The 24,053-nt window shown below is 39.4% G+C and overlaps 1 protein-coding gene across 1 annotated transcript in view; it reads right to left on the reverse strand.

Moving 5' to 3' along the window:
- Positions 1-24,053, reverse strand: part of PHLPP1 (PH domain and leucine rich repeat protein phosphatase 1) — a 533,157-nt gene that overhangs the window by 129,645 nt on the left and 379,459 nt on the right. Inside the window, exons 12-14 of the mRNA XM_053714638.1 lie at positions 17,121-17,181; positions 10,608-10,703; positions 9,324-9,479 (exon numbers count right to left, since the gene is read on the reverse strand). Of these exons, the coding sequence (XP_053570613.1) occupies positions 9,324-9,479; positions 10,608-10,703; positions 17,121-17,181 (313 nt within the window). The remainder of the gene's footprint in view (positions 1-9,323; positions 9,480-10,607; positions 10,704-17,120; positions 17,182-24,053) is intronic.

A 24,053-nucleotide genomic window follows, 5' to 3' on the forward strand; every position in this document is an offset into this window, starting at 1 on the left:
GATTATGCAAAAGTCGTTCCTTCTTTGAAGAAGGATTAGGACATAATGATGGAACAACAATCTCCTGATTTATATTCCTGTTAGAAACTACCTTAGGTAAAAACCCAGGTTTAGTACGCAGAACTACCTTGTCTGAATGGAAAATCAGATAAGGAGAATCACAATGTAAGGCCGATAACTCAGAGACTCTTCGAGCCGAGGAAATAGCCATCAAAAACAGAACTTTCCAAGATAAAAGCTTAATATCAATGGAATGAAGGGGTTCAAACGGAAACCCTTGAAGAACTTTAAGAACCAAGTTTAAGCTCCACGGAGGAGCAACAGTCTTAAAAACAGGCTTAATCCTAGCCAAAGCCTGACAAAAAGCCTGGACGTCTGGAACTTCTGCCAGACGTTTGTGTAAGAGAATAGACAGAGCAGAAATCTGTCCCTTTAATGAACTAGCAGATAAGCCCTTTTCTAAACCCTCTTGTAGAAAGGACAATATCCTAGGAATCTTAACCTTACTCCATGAGTAACCCTTGGATTCGCACCAATATAAATATTTACGCCATATCTTATGGTAAATTTTTCTGGTAACAGGCTTCCGTGCCTGTATTAAGGTATCAATAACTGACTCCGAGAAGCCACGCTTTGATAGGATCAAGCGTTCAATCTCCATGCAGTCAGCCTCAGAGAAATTAGATTTGGATGGTTGAAAGGACCTTGTATTAGAAGGTCCTGCCTCAGAGGTAGAGACCATGGTAGACAGGATGACATGTCCACTAGGTCTGCATACCAGGTCCTGCGTGGCCACGCAGACGCTATCAGAATCACTGATGCTCTCTCCTGTTTGATCTTGGCAATCAGTCGAGGTAGCATCGGAAATGGTGGAAACACATAAGCCATGTTAAAGACCCAAGGGGCTGTCAGAGCATCTATCAGCGCCGCTCCCGGGTCTCTGGACCTGGATCCGTAACAAGGAAGCTTGGCGTTCTGGCGAGACGCCATGAGATCCAGTTCTGGTTTGCCCCAACGATGAATCAGTTGAGCGAAGACCTCCGGATGAAGTTCCCACTCCCCCGGATGAAAAGTCTGGCGACTTAGAAAATCCACCTCCCAGTTCTCCACGTCTGGGATGTAGATCGCTGACAGGTGGCAAGAGTGAGACTCTGCCCAGCGAATTATCTTTGAGACTTCCAACATCGCTAGGGAACTCCTGGTTCCCCCTTGATGGTTGATGTAAGCCACAGTCGTGATGTTGTCCGACTGAAATCTGATGAACCTCAGTGTTGCTAACTGAGGCCAAGCTAGAAGAGCATTGAATATTGCTCTCAACTCCAGAATATTTATTGGGAGGAGTTTCTCCTCCTGAGTCCATAATCCCTGAGCCTTCAGGGAGTTCCAGACTGCGCCCCAACCTAGAAGGCTGGCATCTGTTGTTACAATTGTCCAATCTGGCCTGCGAAAGGTCATCCCCTTGGACAGATGGACCCGAGAAAGCCACCAGAGAAGAGAATCTCTGGTCTCTTGATCCAGATTTAGTAGAGGGGACAAATCTGAGTAATCCCCATTCCACTGACTTAGCATGCATAATTGCAGAGGTCTGAGATGCAGGCGCGCAAATGGTACTATGTCCATTGCCGCTACCATTAAGCCGATTACTTCCATGCACTGAGCTACTGACGGGTGTGGAATGGAATGAAGGACACGGCAAGCATTTAAAAGTTTTGATAACCTGGCCTCCGTCAGGTAAATTTTCATTTCTACAGAATCTATCAGAGTCCCTAGGAAGGAGACTCTTGTGAGTGGTGATAGAGAACTCTTTTCCATGTTCACCTTCCACCCATGCGACCTCAGAAATGCCAGAACTATCTCTGTATGAGACTTGGCAATTTGAAAACTTGACGCTTGTATCAGAATGTCGTCTAGGTACGGAGCCACCGATATGCCTCGCGGTCTTAGCACCGCTAGAAGTGAGCCCAGAACCTTTGTAAAAATTATCAGGGCCGTAGCTAACCCGAAGGGAAGAGCTACAAACTGGTAATGCCTGTCTAGAAAGGCAAATCTTAGGTACCGATAATAATCTTTGTGAATCGGTATATGAAGGTAGGCATCCTTTAAGTCTACTGTGGTCATGTATTGACCCTCTTGGATCATGGGTAGGATGGTTCGAATAGTTTCCATTTTGAATGATGGAACTCTTAGGAATTTGTTTAAGATTTTTAGGTCCAAGATTGGTCTGAAGGTTCCCTCTTTCTTGGGAACCACAAACAGATTTGAGTAAAACCCTTGCCCTTGTTCCGTCCGCGGAACTGGGTGGATCACCCCCATTACTAAGAGGTCTTGTACACAGCGTAGAAATGCCTCTTTCTTTATTTGGTTTGCTGATAACCTTGAAAGATGAAATCTCCCTTGTGGAGGAGAAGCTTTGAAGTCCAGAAGATATCCCTGAGATATGATCTCCAACGCCCAGGGATCCTGGACATCTCTTGCCCAAGCCTGGGCGAAGAGAGAAAGTCTGCCCCCCACTAGATCCGTTTCCGGATAGGGGGCCCTCTCTTCATGCTGTCTTAGGGGCAGAAGTAGGCTTTCTGGCCTGCTTGCCCTTGTTCCAGGGCTGGTTAGCTTTCCAGCCCTGTCTGTAACGAGCAACAGTTCCTTCCTGTTTTGGAGCGGAGGAAGTTGATGCTGCTCCTGCCTTGAAGTTACGAAAGGCACGAAAATTAGACTGTTTGGCCTTTGATTTGGCCCTGTCCTGAGGAAGAGTATGACCCTTACCTCCAGTAATGTCAGCAATAATTTCTTTCAAGCCGGGCCCGAATAAGGTCTGCCCCTTGAAAGGAATATTAAGCAATTTAGATTTAGAAGTCACGTCAGCTGACCAGGATTTAAGCCATAGCACTCTGCGCGCCTGGATGGCGAATCCGGAGTTCTTAGCCGTTAGTTTGGTTAAATGTACCACGGCATCAGAAACAAATGCATTAGCTAGCTTAAGTGCTTTAAGCTTGGCCATAATCTCATCCAATGGAGCTGTGCGAATGGCCTCTTCCAGAGACTCAAACCAGAATGCCGCAGCAGCAGTGACAGGCGCAATGCATGCAAGGGGCTGTAAGATAAAACCTTGTTGAACAAACATTTTCTTAAGGTAACCTTCTAATTTTTTATCCATTGGATCCGAAAAAGCACAACTATCCTCCACCGGGATAGTGGTACGTTTAGCTAAAGTAGAAACTGCTCCCTCCACCTTAGGGACCGTCTGCCATAAGTCTCGTGTGGTGGCGTCTATTGGAAAACTTTTTCTAAATATCGGAGGAGGGGAAAAGGGCACACCGGGTCTATCCCACTCCTTGCTAATAATTTCTGTAAGCCTTTTAGGTATAGGAAAAACGTCAGTACACACCGGTACCGCAAAGTATCTATCCAACCTACATATTTTCTCTGGAATTGCAACCGTGTTACAATCATTCAGAGCCGCTAATACCTCCCCTAGCAATACACGGAGGTTCTCAAGCTTAAATTTTAAATTAGAAATCTCTGAATCCGGTCTCCCTGGATCAGATCCGTCACCCACAGAATGAAGCTCTCCGTCCTCATGTTCTGCAAATTGTGACGCAGTATCGGACATGGCTCTCACATCATCAGCGCGCTCTGTCCTTAACCCAGAGCTATCGCGCTTGCCTCTTAATTCTGGCAATTTAGATAATACATCTGTCATAACAGCAGCCATGTCTTGCAAAGTGATTTGTATGGGCCTCTCTGATGTACTTGGCGCCACAATATCATGCGCCTCCTGAGCGGGAGGCGAAGGTACTGACACGTGAGGAGAGTTAGTCGGCATAACTTCCCCCTCGTTGCCTGGTGATAATTTCTTTACAGATAAAAATTGACTTTTATTCAAAGTGACATCAATACATTTAGTACACATATTTCTGTGGGGCTCCACATTGGCCTTCAAACATAGTGAACAAACAGATTCATCTGTGTCAGACATGTTTAAACAGACTAGCAATGAGACTAGCAAGCTTGGAAAATCCTTTCAAATAAGTTTACAAGCAATATAAAAAACGCTACTGCGCCTTTAAGAAGCACAAAAAAGTCACAGTTGAAATAACAATGAACCAAATCAGTTATAGCAACCAAATTTTCACAGTAAATGTATTAAGTTAGCAAGGCATTGCACCCACAAGCAAATGGATGATTAACCCCTTAATACCCAAAAACGAATAATCAATTTAACAATTAACGTTTTTATCACAGTCAAACACACTGTCACAGGTCTGCTGTGACTAATTACCTCCCTCAAAATGAATTTTGAAGACCCCTGAGCTCTCTAGAGACGTCCTGGATCAAAGAGGAAGAAGCAGGAAGACTAACTGAATTTTTACTGCGCAAAAAAGCGCTAAAATAGGCCCCTCCCACTCATATTACAACAGTGGGAAACCTCAGTTAACCGTTTCTATGCAGAAATAAACGACAGCCATATGGAAAATCATGCCCCAAAAGATTTATCACCAAAGTACCTCACAAAAAACGAATAACATGCCAGTAAACGTTTTAAACATGCACTTTAAAAGTTAGGTAGTGTTATTAATAAGCCTGCTACCAGTCGTTTCTATTGCAGTTAAGGCTCATACATTACTTCAGTATTAACAGTATTTTCTTAGTCAAATTCCATTCCTTAGAAAATTACTTATTGTACATACATTCATCAGCCTGATACCAGTCGCTACTGCATTTAAGGCTGTACTTACATTACATCGGTATCAGCAGTATTTTCTTAGTCAATTCCATTCCTTAGAAAAATATTCTACTGCACATACCTCATCTGCAGGTGACCCCGCATGCTATTCCCTTTCTGAAGTTACCCCACTCCTCAGAATGTGCGAGAACAGCCAGTGGATCTTAGTTACTTCTGCTAAGATCATAGAAAACGCAGGCAGATTCTTCTTCTAAATACTGCCTGAGAGAAAAAAACAGCACACTCCGGTGCCATTTAAAATAACAAACTTTTGATTGAAGAAATAATTAAGTATAAAAATTCCACACTCCTCTCACACCTTCCTACTATGTCAGTTGCAAGAGAATGACTGGATATGACATGTGAGGGGAGGAGCTATATATAGCTCTTGCAACTTCCTGTTGGGAAGGGAATATATCCCATAAGTAATGGATGACCCGTGGACTGAATACACTTAACAAGAGAAAACTCAAATTTCTGGTTTGTTATCACCTCTGCTAAGGCCAGTTAGGGACAAATATGTAGAATGGTTAGGCTTGTGAAATCTGCAGTGTACACTTCCAATTCTCAGAATTGGAAAACCCACAATTTTCAGTTACATTACAGGAAAATAATAAAATAATGAAATTATATTGAATAAATGTTTTATTTACTAGTCATAATAAAGCATTTTATTTTACAATCTCAACATTTTCTTTGCAGCTTTAAGAATAAAAAAAAAAATGCTAAGATAACAACAACAAAAAAGATTAAAAAAAAATTATAACATGGCTATCTTCATAGCAGGAGAGATAAGAGTGGCGCATAAGCAAGAAGAAGAATTCTGCAGGAATGTTTGAGCCACTGCAGGCAGCATGAAACTTGTGTATAGGGAGACCCAATGCACACAAGTATGTTACACTGACCACTAAAATTACTAAGGAAAAGCACTTGGAAAAAAAGTTAACAATTAGATATGGTTACAGAAACTAAAGCCTATTTCACTGACAAAAGGAACACACAACTTGAAAGCATGCAAAGGATGTCAGAGTATGACTAAACTGCTGACAAATAGGATAAACAGGTGAACACAAACCAGGCTAGCAGTAACCAAATGCACCAGGAACATCCCAGCAAGTCTTAATGCTGGTGTATAGTTTAGCCTACACTGTTAGTATAAAAAGGTAGAAACTGAACTGAAACTGGCAGAAGAGGAGGGCATACACAGTACAAGACAAGGAGTTCCAAGTATACGTTTAATAGGTTTTACCAGCACTACAAATAAAAGGTGACCTTCATTGAAGAGTTTAAAAAAAACTGTTGAAGGTACCTGTTTAGTGGCAGCTTCACTGCGAACCTAAGCGGCTCTGGGTACCCATAGCAAAAGTCTTTTTTTTTTTAATGAGGTGACATTTCCACCTCTTAGCCAATAGCCGTACGGCACAGTGCCGCTTAGGTTAGCAGTGAAGCCGCAGCAAAATAAAGGTATCTTCTTAGCTCACCTTTATTTTTAGTGCTGGTAAATCCTAGTGTTTTTGAAACTTGGATTTACCATCACTTTAAACGAAGCAATCGCTTCTCACTTCTCACTGTGTTTTTTTTTTTTTTTTTTTTTTTTTTTTTTTTTTTTTTTTTTTTTTTTATATTTATCTTTATTGAGGTTTTCAGAACAGACAAACAAGTATCATCAGCATGCTATAAAATAGAGCACAAAAATACATCAATTTGTAGTGTGTACTTAAAGTAAACATGAATTCTAACAGTCAAAACTAGTGCAGCACACACACAGCTGAATATTTAAAAGATGAACCTCAAATTTTTACAATTTTCTTAGAGATATTCCCCGTGAAGAGCATTTAAGACCTCTTGGGTCTGTTTATGTGTAGATGAATTATACAGGGAAATATAATATAATAACAAAAAAAATGTCATACCGAGGCCCAGAGACCATAATGAACAAGCAGAAGTATGTGGCTTACAATTTAGAACCGAAGCCACCTGAATCTGGGCATTAGAAATGGATATACTACTGTTAAGGTTGCGGTATAAAAAAAAGGTAAACCGCTTGAGCAGTCCTCCCTATCTGGAAGGTACATTATATGGGGGGGGGGGGGGGAGAGGAGGAGAGAGGAGGGGAGAGGTGATCAATCACAGATGGTGAGTAGGCAGGGTTAATTATTTTACCTTGTGTCTAAATGTATATGTAAACCCCCCATATAGGTTAAACTATGACAAAAATGAAAATAACACATATAAACAACAACCCAATGTGAGAAAGAACTGTCTACATATATAGAAACATTTCTAGAGCAAACAAGACAGAGATCGTAATATGCATTACAGATATTTACCCACAGTCTTGGTAACCACCCATAAGGAGAGATTGTATACTATAGGTAGAATGCACATTCAGAGAGCGTGTCAATGAGCTTGAGACAGCATTTATAAATGTAAAAAAAAACAAACAAACAAACACAAAGCATAAAATCTTAAACGGAGCAAGCAAAGACACATTCTCCCAGCTAGCACGTTGAGGGAAAAATAAATATCTTACATCAGATTGACTAGCTGCTAATAAACCAGTACCCCTTAAGACAGTACCCTAGGCGACATAGATAGTAAGGGACAATATTAAAACATAAGAAGGACTCTTGTTCAAAACTGCGTTACCCTCATATCGACAGATTGGTGTGAACCAATCTTAGCATCAGACTCCCTAGTCGTCATGTATAGAGGATGTAAGGTAGAATGAGTCCAATATTCTAAACAAAAAGTACAAGTTTCCCCAGGGACTTAAAACATTGCAGATAATCAACAACTATTATAATATTCGTGCAACTATAAAAACATCAATGATGGCCTTATATGTCAAGATATATATTTTGGTAATAACATAAGTCCTATGCCACAAAGTTCGGTGGGGTGAAGTCTTGAATGTTCAAAAATTTCATCTCCCACTTACTAAGGGAGACACCTTTACTTTACCCAACGCCAATTGCATAATGGAGACAGCAAGATGAGTGCTGCAAGTGTGGCCATGCTTGTAAGTCTCTTGGAATAGAGGCCGTTGTCACAGATGGAACCAGAAAGTCTGTCTCTGCTTCTCCCTGCCCTGGGGTCCCTTTACTCACAATCGTGGCAAGGCGAACATCGGTATTCTGCAATCCTGTGTGATTTTCTATAGCCGATAAGAGCTTCGTGATGATAACCTCTCTCAGAGGCTGCCTGTCCTCCCCTTCAAGACATATAGCCTCCCTAGTCGTAGGTTCACTCACTTTCCCTATGTCTGCTTTCCATAACTTTGCAGTGAACTTGGGGAGCAGATTCCCTTTAGGTGCCAGAGAAGTCACATACCCGGTTGCCTGAGCGAGACAAAGATGTTGTCGCAGGGGGGAGATTTCTTCTAATACTGACTTTGTTCCAAGTTCTGTGGGGCTAATATCACGGCAGACCAGATGGTAATTAGCGCCCTCAATATGTGCATTTCTCACAGGCACCAATATGGAGGTCAGCGCGACCTGCTTGCAGCCGTAAAGGATCTGTGAACCGAGCTGTGTTTCACAGGCATCAGGCCTCAAGTATAAGTCTCTTACCGCCGTTGTAGAAAATGGAGTCTCACTGTGTAAAACGTCCTCACCCTGACACCAGGGTACCAAAGCGCTACTCTCCGTACCGGGAGTCGGCTGTGCTGACAGCTGAGGCACACAGATGTCGCTTGTGTCGAGCGCAATGTATAAGGTCTCCGCAAAGGCAGCGTGGTGTTTTGCTAGCATGCGAGCTAAGTCCCCAAGCATGCTGATGGCGTCCATCTTGTAAACCACACTGCGATAAAAGCTGGTCACAACAGGCTGTCAGTTATATCAATGGGTTTATAGGTTAGCCCGTAGAGATAAAGAATAATAATGGCTATGACATCCACAGAGGGAACATATTGTAGGTCATTGAATCTGCCGTCAGCCTATGCTTCTGTGTGAGGGCCTGGAGAGAAAATGGCTGCGCCTACAACCCAGTAGAGTCGTAAGATTAAAGTTGCATATATCTCTTCTGTAGATGGTTGCTCTTCCCACTGCATGCTTAAGCGAGTGCTCATGAGCTCTTAGATATAGTAATAGGCTTATGGTATAGGGATATTTGCAATTCTTTAATCCATAATCCTGGAGCTCTGTTCAGATGCGACTGATCTCTTTGGCGGTTGGCCCCGCCCCCCATCCTCACTTCTCACTGTGTTTTAAACACAATAACATTGAAGTACATAGAGGATGGTTAGCAATTTTGTAATATTCACATAAAGATACACTAAGCCTCATTAGTAGGTAGGGCAGACAAAGCTAAAACGTATTTAAAAGAAAATGCCAGGGAGGGGGGTGCCCAGACAGCTTCACTAACTGACACCTGTACAGAAGCAGGCACGGGAGGAAGAACGATAGCATGATGTGTAGTAGCCAATCGGATGAAGATGTGTCCTGCAGTTTAATGTTCCTTTAATGCATCCTTTAGCAAGTTGTTGCCTCATTTCACAATTTCTTTTTCTGGTGCATGAATAACACCAGTATTTTTCATAACACCAGTACACTGCATAAACACATTCTGTCACAAACATAGCTCCTGTAAAAGTTTCTCCTACCTGTCTGACTTCAGAAGCAGATTTGGTGGTAGCTCGAGGAGTTTATTATGCTGCACGTCCAGAATCTCTAGCTGGGTGCGCTCAATATGTTCAGGAAGCCGGATCAGTTTATTATAACCCGCGATCATCTTGCGCAGGCTGCTTGTGCAGAACATCCTGTTAAGTGAAATGTCAGGGAAACTTGCATTTAAGATGGTTTCGGAAATCAAACTAAAGTCAAAGCTAAACAATAAAAACACACACCACTAATCTGAGTACTATACATTACATTTTGTGAGATCAAAAATTCATTAAAATAGTAAGAAAAAAATGTCAAAAGTCTCATAGATATTTACTGAATATTTGCATCTTAAATTAAAATTAAAAAAAGGTACAAATTAAAGGGATATGAAACGGCAAAAAAAATGATTTAATGATTCAGATAGAACTTGCACTTTTAAACAACTTTCCTATGCACTATTATCTAATACTTACATAGGCTCAGGAGTAGCAAAGCATTACTGTGAGCTAACTACTGATTGGTGGCTACTCATATATGCCTATTGGCATTGGCTCACCTGATATTTAAGCTAGCTCCCAGTAGTGAATTGCTGCTCCAACAACAATTACCAAAAAACTAAGCAAATTTGATAGTATAAATAAATTGGAAAGTTGTTTAAAATTGCATGTTCTATCTAAACCCTAAAAGGAACATTTTGGGTTTAATGTCCCTTTAAAGGGACATGAAACCCCAATTTCTTCTTTCAGAATTCAGAAAGAGGATGCAATTTTAAGCAACTTTCTAGTTTACATTTAGCCACCAATCAGCAAGTGATACCCAGGTTCTGAACAAAAAATGGGTTGGGTTCCTAAGCTTACATTCCTGCTTTTCAAATAAAAATACCAAGAGAACAAAGAAAAATTGATAATAGGAGTAAATTAAAAAGTTGCTTAAAATGTAATGCTCTATCTGAATCATGAAAGGAAAAATTTCAGTTTCATATCCCTTGAAGTTGAATAAATAAATTTTTTAATTAAGTACTATTTCTTGCATGGAAAATGCTCCATATGCACAAGACATTAATTTGTCACTGTCTCAAAATATTAACCCACAGAATTTCTTAACTGCTGGACAGGTGTAAATTTTACATTAGAGAAAGCTGTATAAAAAGGCCAATTTTCACTAAATATATACTCATTTGAAAACCCCTTATCACCAGGTTTTACGGAGCTTCTCACTCATTCTGATAAGCTGGTCTCTGAGTATATCCTCTGTGATTATCAGATAGAAAATGCAGTACTCACCTGGCAGGTAGCTCAGTCAGGTGATTGTGACTCACATCCAGTACTTCTAAGTTTTTGCTTTCAGTAACCCACTCAGGGAGGCAATCCATATAGTTCCTACAGTGAACATAAAGCAGCATTAGAAAATCATTTTTTAAAGACCTTCTAGTGTCTACCTGGTAAAGAACAAAATGATGATACCCCAGCGCTGGATTCACAGCCAGAACCCACAATACAATATAAAAATATATAAATTAACATAACTGAGCTTCTCTGATTACCAGTATCTATCAACATCAAAAAGTATGAAGACTATGCTGAGCCAGTCTCTAGGCAGGCAACTGTACTGATGCGTGTAGTAACCAAGGCAGAATGCATACATATGAAGGTGCACAGATTTACACTGGAAAAACAATCTAATGCACTAGCAAACCAAATGCAATAGCTCTAATGTGATTGTTCAAATAAACAAGTGGCCCTCTGCTTTAAAAGGACACTTAACAGTAAATAAATGCTAGGTAGAAATATTCAAAGCAAAATAATTTAAATTATATTGTTTAACTATTGAAAAATAAGTGTAAAGCTTGGATGCTACAATGTTTTAACAAAGGTTTCCTTCTCTGCAGAGACCAAAAAGAGATCATTATAAATGGGTCACTAAAGTAAGCAACTAGTGACTGTCAGTAGTCTGAAACCCACAATGTTCAGCATTAAAGGAAAAGGGGGCAATATAAATAAGAGAATTCTGTAAAGTTGTGTTTTTTTTTTTTACTTTATACAATTAAATATTTAAAACATTTTATATTACAATCTCTACGTGTTTAATGACCCTTTAATATAAAGCATCTATCAACAGAAAAAATTGAAGCTCTGGAAAAGACCACTGAGTGGGCGACGCTATATACTAGTTGCCCAATTCTTATTTTATTAAACTACTGTAATGCCTACAAGAATGTAAATACATAATTATATAAATATTGTGCAGAGGAGAACGTACCTACAAGTTAACTATTGTGTATGACAGAAAACGCATTAATGATAATTAGTAAAAAAGATTTACTTCATAAACCTTGGTGTTGTGTTCTTGTACATTTATGAGACCTGTTAGATGCTCGCAATGAAACAAAATTAAGATTTCTAAGTGCAGGCCCTGTTCTACGTTTTACTACATCCAGTGTTCCTATGTTGCACACACTCATAAACGCCAAAACTGATAAACAAGTTTACAGGGCTGTTTTTATGTTGTTATGATGATGTGACAATGTTACAGTTGTGACGCTTTGATCAGCAACTTTTATCCTTTATACTGCTTTATGCAGTAATGACAGGTTACAGATTAACTTACAGTAATAAAAAAAAAGAAAAAACCTTCCTGGAAACTGAACACAGTCCATCCAGCACTTTGTTTTATAGAGCCTAGTATCACAGCAAAACAATAAACAACTTTATGCTCCTTTTATAGAGCACTTTATTTCTTAAAAAAAAAGTGGACCAATATACATCCTTAACTACGTATAAGGAAAAAAAGCATTAAAAAATGTTTTTTTTTAAAAAAAATGCTCTAATAAAAGCATTTTATTTTTACACTATTAATACCAGAAGTACTTAATAGTATTTTCAAACTGATATTCTGACAATAACCTAACAAACTGAGATTTGGATTAAAAACTTTTAAAAGCTAGCGTCTATAATATGCATAGTGTTGAAAGAAAAAATATGTTGCTCCATGTCTCTTGATGTAGAATGTTTTAGACAGTAATTTGGGTAAATTATTAACCAAACAGGTTCATTATGAGGCAGATTCCCCTTTACTCCAAACTTAAAGGGTCAATGTACACAGGAAAGCAGCTGATCAGAGTCTGTTTCCCTTTCAAATGGGTTGGTCTCTCTGTCTCCCAACCCCACAGGGAGGGTTTATTTCTGCTTATGCCTCTCCTTTACATAGCATTTATACAGACAAAACAGCAGTATTACATTTTTCAGTATAGGAGGATGTTTCAAAAGGCAACAGCAGCTATTTCAAAAGAAAAAACAAAATGTATGCTTACATGATACATTTCTTTCTTTCCGGATATGGAGAGTCCATAACGTCATCAATTACTAGTGGGAATATCGCTCCTGGCCAGCAGGAGGAGGCAAAGAGCGCCACAGCAAAGCTGTCAAGTGTTACTCCCCCACCCACAATCCCCAGTCATTTGACCAAAGAGAAATGGAAAAAGGAATAACACAAAGGTGTAGAGGTGCCTGAGGTTTAGTAAAAAATAACTGTTTTAAATTAAGGGTTGGATCGTGGACTCTCCATATTCGGAAAGAAAGAAATTTATCAGGTAAGCATAAATTTTGTTTTCTTTCCTAAGATACGAAGAGTCCACAACGTCATCAATTACTAGTGGGAACCAATACCCAAGCTAGAGGACACAGATGACTAGGGAGGGAAAACAAGACAGGCAGACCTAAACAGAAGGCACCACCGATTGAAGAACCTTTCTCCCAAAAGAAGCCTCAGCCGAGGCAAAAGTAGCAAATTTGGAAAATTTGGAAAAATTATGCAGAGAGGACCAAGTTGCAGCCTTGCAAATCTGTTCCACAGAAGCTTCATTTTTGAAAGCCTAAGAAGAGGAGACAGCCCTCATGAAGTGAGCTGTATTTCTCTCAGGAGGCTGCTGACAAGCAGTCTCATAAGCAAAACGAATTATACTTCTCAAACAGAGAGAAAGAGAAGTAGCAGTAGCTTTCTGACCTTTACCTTTTCCAGAGAAACAAACAAACAGGGCAGAGGACTGGCGATAATCCTTAGTCGCCTGTAGGTCGAATTTTAGAGCACACACAACATCCAGAAGGATTAGGACATAGAAAAGGAACAACAATTTCCTGATTAATATTTCTATCTGAAACCACTTTAGGAAGAAAACCCAAATTAGTACGAAGAACCGCCTTATCAGCATGAAAGATAAGGTAAGGTGAATCACACTGCAAAGCCGAGAGTTCCGAGACTTTCCGAGCAGAAGAGATAGCAATAAGAAACAAAACCTTCCAAGATAACAACTTAATATCTATGGAATGCATAAGCTCAAACAGAGCCTGCCGCAAAATTTTAAGAACAAGGTTAAGGAGCCAAGGAGGAGCAACAGACTTAAACACAGGCCTGATTCTGACCAGGGCCTGACAAAAAGATTGCACATCTGGCACATCCACCAGATGCGTGTGTAACAAAATAGACAATGCAGAAATGTAACCCTTCAGAGTACTGACTGACAAACTCTTCTCCAGACCTTCCGGGAGAAAGGAAAAAATCCTAGGAATCCTGACCCTACTCCAAGAGTAGCCCCTGGATTCACACCAATAAAGCTATTTACGCCATACCTTATGGTAAATTTTTCTAGTAACAGGCTTGCGAGCCTGAATCATGGTCTCAATGACTGGCTCAGAAAAACAATGCTTAGACAGAACTAAGCGTTCAATCTCCAAGCAGTCAGCTTCAGAGAAACAAGATTTGGATGAAGGAATGGACCCTGAATTAGAAGGTCCTTCCTCAGAGGCAACCTCCAAGGTGGAAGAGATGACATCTTCACTAGGTCTACATACCAGATCCTGTGAGGCCATGTAGGAGCTATTAGAATTACCGATGCTCTCTCCCGCCCACTGAGCAATCCGAGCCACCTCCTTCATGGCTAAGGAACTCCGGATTTCTCCCTGGTGGTTGATGAAGGCCACTGAGGTGATGTTGTCCGACTGGAACCCTATAAACCAGGCTAAGAACAATGGAGGCCAAGCCATTAGAGCATTGTAAATCGCTCTCAACTCCAAGATGTTTATGGGGAGAGCAGACTCCTCCCGAGTCCATAGTCCCTGCGCCTTTAACGAGTCCAAGACTGCTCCCCAGCAGGCTGGTGTCCGTGGTCACAATCACTGAGGAAGGTCTCCGGAAGCATGTGCCTTGAGACAGATAATCCTGAGAAAGCCACCACGGGAGAGAGTCTCACCTTTACACCTCAGATTAACTGAGGTGCTCCTACCTGACCTCCAGAATAAAAACGCTATGAGATGCCATCACATAAATTGAAAAGGACTCTGAAAACGGCTCCTGACACTGACCGCCGCTCCGTTCCTATGCAAAAAGCGGAAGCACATGAGAGTCACATGACCAGCTGAAGGGAACTGCGTCACACACAAAAGCGTGCGTTCCTAGCCGACAGTGACCATTCACAACCGGAAGCCCAGCCTAACGCTGCTAAAAACGTTTACAATCTAAGTGAAAAACTATCTCTAAGTAAGAATTTTCCTCCAAGCTGCCAAACGGAGTGCCAATAAAATGTATCAAACCACTTTTACACACACACAGACTCCCTATTAAGCATAATATGAGCCAAAATTGTACAAAAATAAAAGTTAATCCTTCCCATACAATGAAAATAATTAACCCCTCATGTCTGTCACGTCAGTGCCTGCAATCTGCCAATCTGAAATCCTTATAAAGGATCAATGAGTCCCAAAAATTATTGCAGCAATATTTTTATGAAGTGCCAGCCTTCTACCTAGAAGACAAAATGCATTTACCTGCAATCTAGCTGTCCGGCAGGGAGACAGCTCACAAGGCGTGAAAGGATGCATACTCCTTACAGAGACCTGTGGAAAAAAGAAAGAAAAGAGTAAACCTACTCTGGCTTTCTATACCATGGGCAGCAAATATGTTAGGAAACCACAGCAAGGCCAATCTCACAAGTTCCTAACTGCTTTAAAGCCACCACTACCATATTGAAGAGATTAACATGGACTACAGCTAGACCCAAAAAAATCTTGCTTTTAGCGAAAGAAATCCAATTTTCTTCAGACACCAGAGCTTCACCTCCTCCATTGACAAAGGCAAAGAGAATGACTGGGGATTGTGGGTGGGGGAGTGACACTTGGCAGCTTTGCTGTGGTGCTCTTTGCCTCCTCCTGCTGACCAGGAGTGATATTCCCACTAGTAATTGATGACGTCAATATCTTAGGAAAGAAACAAAGATAATAAAACTATTTGTAAACAATTTAATACACTCCATCAGGTAACACGGAACAATGGGAACAAATTGAATAAGAGATATTACAACACAATATCCCCTTAAAGGGACAGTCAAGTCCATAAAAAAACTTTCATTTTTCAAATAGGGCATGTCATTTTAAACAACTTTTCAATTTACTTTTATCAACAATTTTGCTTTGTTCTCTTGGTATTCTAGTTGAAAGCAAACCTAGGAAGGCTCATATGATAATTTATAAGCCCTTGAAGGCCACCTCTATTTTATTTACTTTTCACAGCAGGGGAGAGCAAGCTCATGCAGGCCATATAGATAGCATTGTGATCACGCTCGTGGCAGACACTGCACTAATTGGCTAAAATGCAAGTCAATAGATAATAACTAAAAGTCATGTGATTAGGGGCGGTCAGAAGATACAAGTTAGTCACAGAAGTAAAACGTGTATTAATATAACAGTGTTGGTTATGCAAAACTGGGGAATGGGTAATAAAGAAATTATCTATCTTTTTAAACAACAAAAATTCTGGTGTTGACTGTCCCTTTAAGTCCATAAAAATATTTTTTTCCATTGAATGTAATATATATCTTCTGTACACTGTTTTCATTTTATCTTGAGTGCAACTATATGAATGTGGAGGTTTAGGGAGAGTACTTTCTAATGTCCACTGTTCTATTAATGTATAACCCTACAGCAGATTAACAGATCAGTACCCAGCGATACAATTAATATATAACAGTCCAAAGAGTTAAAAGCTAGATATAAAATTTTAGGATCCATGGTTGCTGGTACTTAGTATTTGGCAATACTAAAAGAATAATTAACTAGCAACATGTAGAAACTATAAGCATCAACAGCAGGACCCTTTGAGTACTAAAGTGATAATGTATCAAGCTGCATTCACAGCTTCTGAGATGATGTGGTGCAGACTTGCACCACCTCTGAGGTTGCTCTGGGTGATTGACAAGTCCTGCCCTTGTGTGACTGCTTGCACGAGAGCACATCCACTGTGTGTGTGTGTGTGTCTATATGCTAAACATGACCTTGTATATGGACGCACATCTGTTGTGCAGTAATGTCATAACAAGTTAGAAATTTTTAAGTGCAAAATAGTGCTTCATTTTGCAGTCAGAGAAAACACTAACAGTTGTTTACGTCTTTAAAAAATATACAGTATATATATATATATATATATATATATATATATATATATATATATATATTCAATAAAATATTCAAAACCCCGAAGTAAACATTTCTGTGACTTTAAGCAGCTATATTTAATTACTAAAAAACAACAAATCCATAACTGTCTTTTGCCATAACCATTTAAATGATTCTAAGAATCTTCAGACAATTCTGCCTTAATACTGTAAGAAAGAATTGGCAAGCAAACTTTATTTTTTATACTTAACTAAATTACAGTGCTTTGACCTTTAACTCTTGCATGAAGCTACTGGCATTTAAACAGCATTTTTATTTGTAGGTCACTGCTTGACCTATTATCTATGGTCTTACCTGGAAATGTCCATGAAGGTGAGATAACAAGGGTTTGGAAACACATCCAGACAAGTAAGCTCTGCAACAACAAATAAAAAGTGATAAACCACAGCACGGCCTCGATTATTAAATTAAAGTGACCTTACAGTCTTTTTATTTGTGCATCAGAAATTATCTACTGAATTGCAGAAGATCTGCACACACAACAAATAAAACTCATTTTGTTAGAAAATGATGCATTGTTTTGAAGACTCTGGACAAAAAAGGCTCTTGAATGTTATTTATCTTGTTACCCCTGCTGTGGCCAATTAGGGACATATATAAACCAGCTCCTGGATGTATCAGCCAATCACTGTGCAGAATATAGAAGTGTCAGTATTCTGCATGCCACAGGATGCATTCCAGCCAATCTGGAGGGAGTGGAACACTAGAGTTTTTAGCATTGCAAAGTGTTCTGTTGTGCTTTTAATTATATATAATGAAACATTAATGAGATTTATGTTCCTTTAAAGGGACACTGAACCCAATTTTTTTTCTTTTGTGATTCAGATAGAGCATGCAATTTTAAGCAGCTTTCTAATTTACTCCTTATATAAAATTTTCTTCATTCTCTTGGTATCTTTATTTGAAATGCAAGAATGTAAGTTTAGATGCCGGCCAATTTTTGGTGAACAACCTGCGTTGTTCTTGCTGATTGGTGGATAAATTCACCCACCAATAAACAAGTGCTGTCCAGGGTACTCAAATAAAAAGTAGCTTAGATGCCTTCTTTTTTAAATAAAGATAGCAAGAGAACGAAAAATTGTTTATAATAGGAGTAAATTAGTTGCTTAAAATTGCATGCTCTATCTGAATCACAAAATAAAAAATTTGGGTTCAGTGTCCCTTTAAGCATAGGCAGGTGGGCAGTATCACTATACTACTACTTTGCTCAAGGTCATTAACAAATTTAATAGGCAAACATCACCTCTAGTAATATATGTAATTAGCTTTATTTGAAACGGCAATAATAAAAATTGGTTATATATGTTGCTCCTGCTACATTCTTCTAAACTAAGCATGGTGCCCACATGTTTTATGTGCTACAGAGCCTTTAAAATCTATTAGTGATTTACAGGACTGGTCACTAAGGGCCAGGTGATCTAAAGATTGCGGTTTTGTGGCTCATGTAGTCTGTACTGTGAGGTCCCTCAAAATAATTTAGCAAAAAAACATAATTTATGTAAGAACTTACCTGATAAATTAATTTCTTTCATATTGGCAAGAGTCCATGAGCTAGTGACGTATGGGATATACAATCCTACCAGGAGGGGCAAAGTCTCCCAAACCTCAAAATGCTTATAAATACACCCCCTTCACCACGCCCACAATTCACTTTAACGAATAGCCAAGTAGTGAGGTAAAAAAATAAGGAGTAAAAAAGCATGCAAAAAGAGGAACTGGAAATATAATTGTGCTTTTATACAAAAATTATAACCACCATAAAAAGGGTGGGCCTCATGGACTCTTGCCAATATGTAAGAAATTAATTTATCAGGTAAGTTCTTAAATAAATTATGTTTTCTTTTATGTAATTGGCAAGAGTCTATGAGCTAGTGACGTATGGGATAGAAATACCCAAGATGTGGAAGACCACAGAAGAGTCACTAGAAAGGAAGGGATAAAATAAAAACAGCTATTTCCGCTGCAAAAATTAAATCCACAAAAAAATAAGTCTCTCTCATAAATTTCACGAAAAATACTTAAATCATAAGCAGAAGAATAAAACTGAGACAGCTGCCTGAAGAACTTTTCTACCAAAGACTGCTTCAGAAGAAGCAAATACATTAAAATGGTAAAATTTAGTAAATGTATGCAAAGAAGACCAAGTTGCTGCTTTGCAAATCTGATCAACCGAAGCTTCATTCTTAAAAGCCTAAGAAGTAGCGACTGATCTAGTAGAATGAGCTGTAATTCTCTAAGGCGGAGACTGTCCCACATTTAAATAAGCCTTGTGAATCAAAAGCTTTAACCAAGATGCCAAAGAAATGGCAGAGGCTTTCTGACCTATTCTAGGACCAGAAAACACAACAAATAGACTATAAGTCTTCCTGAAATCTTTAGTAGCTTCGACATAATATTTCAAAGCTCTTACAACATCCAAAGAATGTAAAGATCTTTCAAGAGTATTCTTAGGGCTCGATTTATCAAGCACTTACGGCTGCAAGATCTCACAACAACTTGCTCGCCGTGATTTTTCAAGCAGCGGACACCTCTAAGGTGGCGAAATTCAATCTCCTCGGTCGAGTCCGACTGAGGAGATTGACAGCTCCTGTGATTGGCTGTGCGTTGGCAGGGGGCGGGATTGCACGCAAGAGCAAAATTGCGCTAGTGTGCAATGGCGAATACCTGCGGGTAATTTCGCCCCACCACAGGCGAGCTGAGGCATACAGGGGTGCGTATACGCGCCCCTGTACGCCTCAGCGTTAATAAATCTAGCCCTTAGGATTAGGACACAAGGAAGGAACAACAATTTTTCTACTAATGTTGTTAGAATTCCCAACCTTAGGAAGAAATTTAAACAAAGTCCGCAAAACAGCCTTATCCTGATGGAAAATTAGAAAAGGAGACTCACAAGAGAGCAGACAATTCAGAAACTCTTCTAGCTGAAGAGATAGCCAAAAGAAACAACACTTTCAAAGAAAATAGTTTAATACCCAAAGAATGCATAGGCTCAAAAGGAGAAGCCTGCAAAGCCTTCAAAACCAAATTAAGACTCCAAGGAGGAGAGATTGATTTAACAATAGGCTTGATACGAGCCAAAGCCTGAACAAAACAGTGAATATCAGGAAGTTTAGCAATCTTTCTATGAAATAAAACAGAAAGAGCAGAGATTTGTCACTTCAAAGTACTTGCAGACACACCTTTATCCAAACCATTCTGAAGAAACTGTAAAATTCTAGGAATTCTAAAAGAATGCCAAGAGAATTTATGAGAAAAAGACCATGAAATATAGGTTTTCCAAACTTGATAATATATCTTCCTTGAAACAGATTTACGAGCCTGTAGCATAGTATTAATCACTGAGTCAGAGAAACCACTATGACTAAGCACTAAGCGTTCAATTTCCATACCTTCAAATTGAGCGATATGAGATCCTGATGGAAAAAGCGGCCCTTGAGACAGAAGGTCTGGCCTTAAAGGAAGTGGCCAAGGTTGGCAACTGGACATCCGGACAAGATCCGCATACCAAAACCTGTGAGGCCAAGCTGGTGCTATCAGAAACACATACAATTGTTCCATTATGATCTTGGAGATCACCCTTGGAAGAAGAACTAGGAGGCAGAAAAATGTAAGCAGGTTGGTAAAACCAAGGAACTGCTAACGCATTTACCATCTCCACCTGAGGATCCCTGGACCTGGAAAGGTACCTGGGAAGCTTCTTGTTTAGATGGGAAGCCATCAGATCTATTTCAGTAAGACACCACATCTGTACAATCTGACAAAATACATCTGGATGGAGAGACCACTCCCCTGGATGTAAAGACTGATGACTGAGATAATCCACTTCCCAATTGTCTATACCTGGGATATGTATCACAGAAATTAGACAGGAGTTGGATTCCGCCCAAGAAAGTATCCAAGATACTTTTTTCATTGCTGAAGGACTGTGAGTCTCCCCCTGATGATTGACATAAAATATTGATTGGTAACCTCGCCTCTTGAGGACTCCAAACTCCTTGTGCTGTCAGAGACCCCCAGACAGCTCCTCAACCTGTGAGACTTGTATCTTTTGAAATCACAGTCCAGGAAGGATGAACAAAAGAGGCCCCTTGAATAATACGATGATGGTCCAACCACCAGGACAGAGAGAATTGAATGTTGGGATTTAAGCATATCAACTGTGATATCCGAGTATAATCCCTGCACCATTGATTCAGCATGCAAAGCTTCAGAGGTCTCATATGAAAACAAGCAAAGGGGATCGCGTCTGATGCTGCAGTCACGAGACCTAAAACTTCCATGCACATAGCCACTGAAGGGAATGATTGAGACTGAAGGTTTCGACAGGCAAAAACCAATTTCATTCATCTCTTGTCTGAGGAATCAAGAAACTCTTTGGTAAATTGATCCTCAACCATGTTTTTGAAGAAACAACACAAGTTGATTCGTGTGAGATTCTGCCAGTACCAAGATATCGTCCAAATAAGGAAACACTGCAATACTCTGCTCTCTGATTACAGATAGAAGGGCACCGAGAACCTTCGAAAAAAAGATTCTTGGAGCTGTTGCTAGGCCAAACGGAAGAGCAACAAATTGGTAATGCTTGTCTAGAAAAGAGAATCTCAGAACCCGATAGTGGTCTGGATGAAACGGAATGTGAAGATATGCATCCTGTAAGTCTATTGAGGACATAATCCTGATAGTCACCATCTTGAAAGTTGGGACCCTTACAAATTGATTCAAAAACTTCAGATCCAGAACTGGTCTGAAAGTATTTTCCTTCTTCAGGACAATTAATAAATTTGAATAAAAACCCAGACCCTGTTCCAGAAGTGGAACTGGTACAATTACTCATGAAAGCTCTAGATCTGAAACACACTTCAGAAAGGCTTGAGCTTTCACAGGATTTGTTGGAACGTGAGAGAGAAAACAAATCTTCTCACAGGGGGTCTTATTCTGAAACCTATTCAATACCCCTGAGAAACAATATTCTGAATCCAATGATTCTGAATGGAACATGCCCAAATGTCTTGAAATAATTTCAATCTGCCCCCCCCCCACCCCCCACCCACCAGCAGAACTGTATTAAGGGCTGCACCTTCATGCAGACTTGGGAGCTGGCTTTGGTTTCTTATAAGGCTTGGATTTATTCCAACTCGAAGATGGCTTCAAATTGGAGCCAAAGTCCTTAAAGGGACAGTATACACTCATTTTCATATAACTGCATGTAATAGACACTACTATAAAGAATAATATGCAGAGATACTGATATAAAAATCCAGTATAAAACTGTTTAAAAACTTACTTAGAAGCTCTCAGTTTAGCTCTATTGAAAATGTAGCTGGAAAGCCCACTGCAAGTGGCAAATAAGACACTCCCCCTTCTTTTGCATATGAAAAGACCCTTTATACAAACAGGAGCAAGCTGGAGTAGGTAGCTGACGGTATTCACATAAAACTTTGGGGCTTGGTTAGGAGTCTGAAAATCAGAGCAAAGTTATTTAAAAATAAGCAAAACTATACATTTTATTTTAAAAAAAAACGGTATGGGCTATATAAATAGATCATCTACAAAACATTTATGCAAAGAAAAAATGAGTGTATAATGTCCCTTTAAGGGAAGGAGTGGTTTTCTGTTCTCTATTCTGACAAAAGGAACAAAACCAATTAGAAGCTTTAGATTTACCCCTTAGACTTTTTATCTTGGGGCAAAAAAAAAAAAAAACTCCTTTCCCCCAGTAATAGTGGAAATAATAGAATCCAACTGAGAACCAAACAAATTATTACCCTGAAATGATAGAGATAGTAACCTAGATTTAGATACCATGTCAGCATTCTATGATTTGAGCCATAAAGCTCTTCTAGCTAAAATAACCAAATACATAGATTTAACTTCAATCTTGATGATATCAAAAATAGCATCACAGATGAAATGATTAGCATGTTGAAGCAAACGAACAATGCTATGCAAATCAGAATCTTTTTCCCTATGTGCTAAGCTATCCAACCAAAAAGTTGATCCAGTCGCAACATCAGCCATAGAAATGGCAGGTCTGAGAATATAGACAGAATGTAAATAAGCTTTCCTTAGATAAGATTCAATTTTCCTATCTAAAGGATCCTTAAAGGACCAGTAAACACAGCAGGTTTGCATACTCAACAAATGCAAGATAACAAGAAAATACAATAGCATTTACTCTGAATTTCAAATGAGTAGTAGATTCTTTTCTAACACATTTTAAAGTTATGTATATTTCCACTCCCCCTGTACCATGTGATAGCAATCAGCCAATCACAAATGCATATACGTATAGTCTGAGTTCTTGCACATGATCAGTAGGAGCTGGTGACTCAAAAAAGCGTAAATATAAAAGACTGTGCACATTTTTTTTTAATGGAAGTAAATTGGAAAGTTGTTTAAAATTGCATGCTGTATCTGAATCATGAAAATTTAATAAAACCTGAGTGTCCCTTTAAAAGAGGTACAATCTTCCATAGGAATAATAGTACGCTTAGCAAGCGTAGAAATAGCCCCATCAACCTCAGGAACTTTTCTCCAAAACTCTAATTTAGCTACTGGGAAAGGATACAACGTTTTAAACCTTGAAGAAGGAACAAAAGAAGTACCAAGCTTAGACCATTCCTTAGCAATCACATCAGAAATAGCCTCCTCAATATCCAAAGCTATCAACACTTCTTTTAACAAAGAACGAATATATTCAGTGTTAAGGTCTGAAGTAGGATCTTCCGAATCAGAGGTGGATATATCAGTATGTTGTCGGTCATTACAAATTTCATCAGTATTATGAGAAGTTTTAAAAGACCTTTTACGTTTATTTGAAGGCAGTATAGCAGCCATAGCCTTCTGTATCGCATCAGCAATATAATTTTTCAACAGGGATATCATGTACTTTAGATGTTGAAGGAACAACAGATACTGTACTAGCACTAATAGAAACCTTTTTTTGCATGCAAAAGATCATCATGACAACTGTTGCATACTACAGCTGGAGATATAATCTCCGCAATCTTACAACAGATACACTTAGCTTTGGTAGAACTGTGTTACGGCAGCATGGTTCCTGCAGCAGCTTCTGAGACAGGATCAGATTGAGACATCTTGTAAAATGTAAAAGAAAAAACTACATTTAAACAGGAAATCTTATTTCCACATGTAGCAGTTTCAGGAATGGGAAAAAATGCAAATGCTAAAATTGACAAAAAAGCAAATAGCATAGCCCTCTGAGCA

This window comes from Bombina bombina, chromosome 5 (assembly GCF_027579735.1).
Source record: "Bombina bombina isolate aBomBom1 chromosome 5, aBomBom1.pri, whole genome shotgun sequence".
NCBI lineage: Eukaryota > Metazoa > Chordata > Amphibia > Anura > Bombinatoridae > Bombina > Bombina bombina.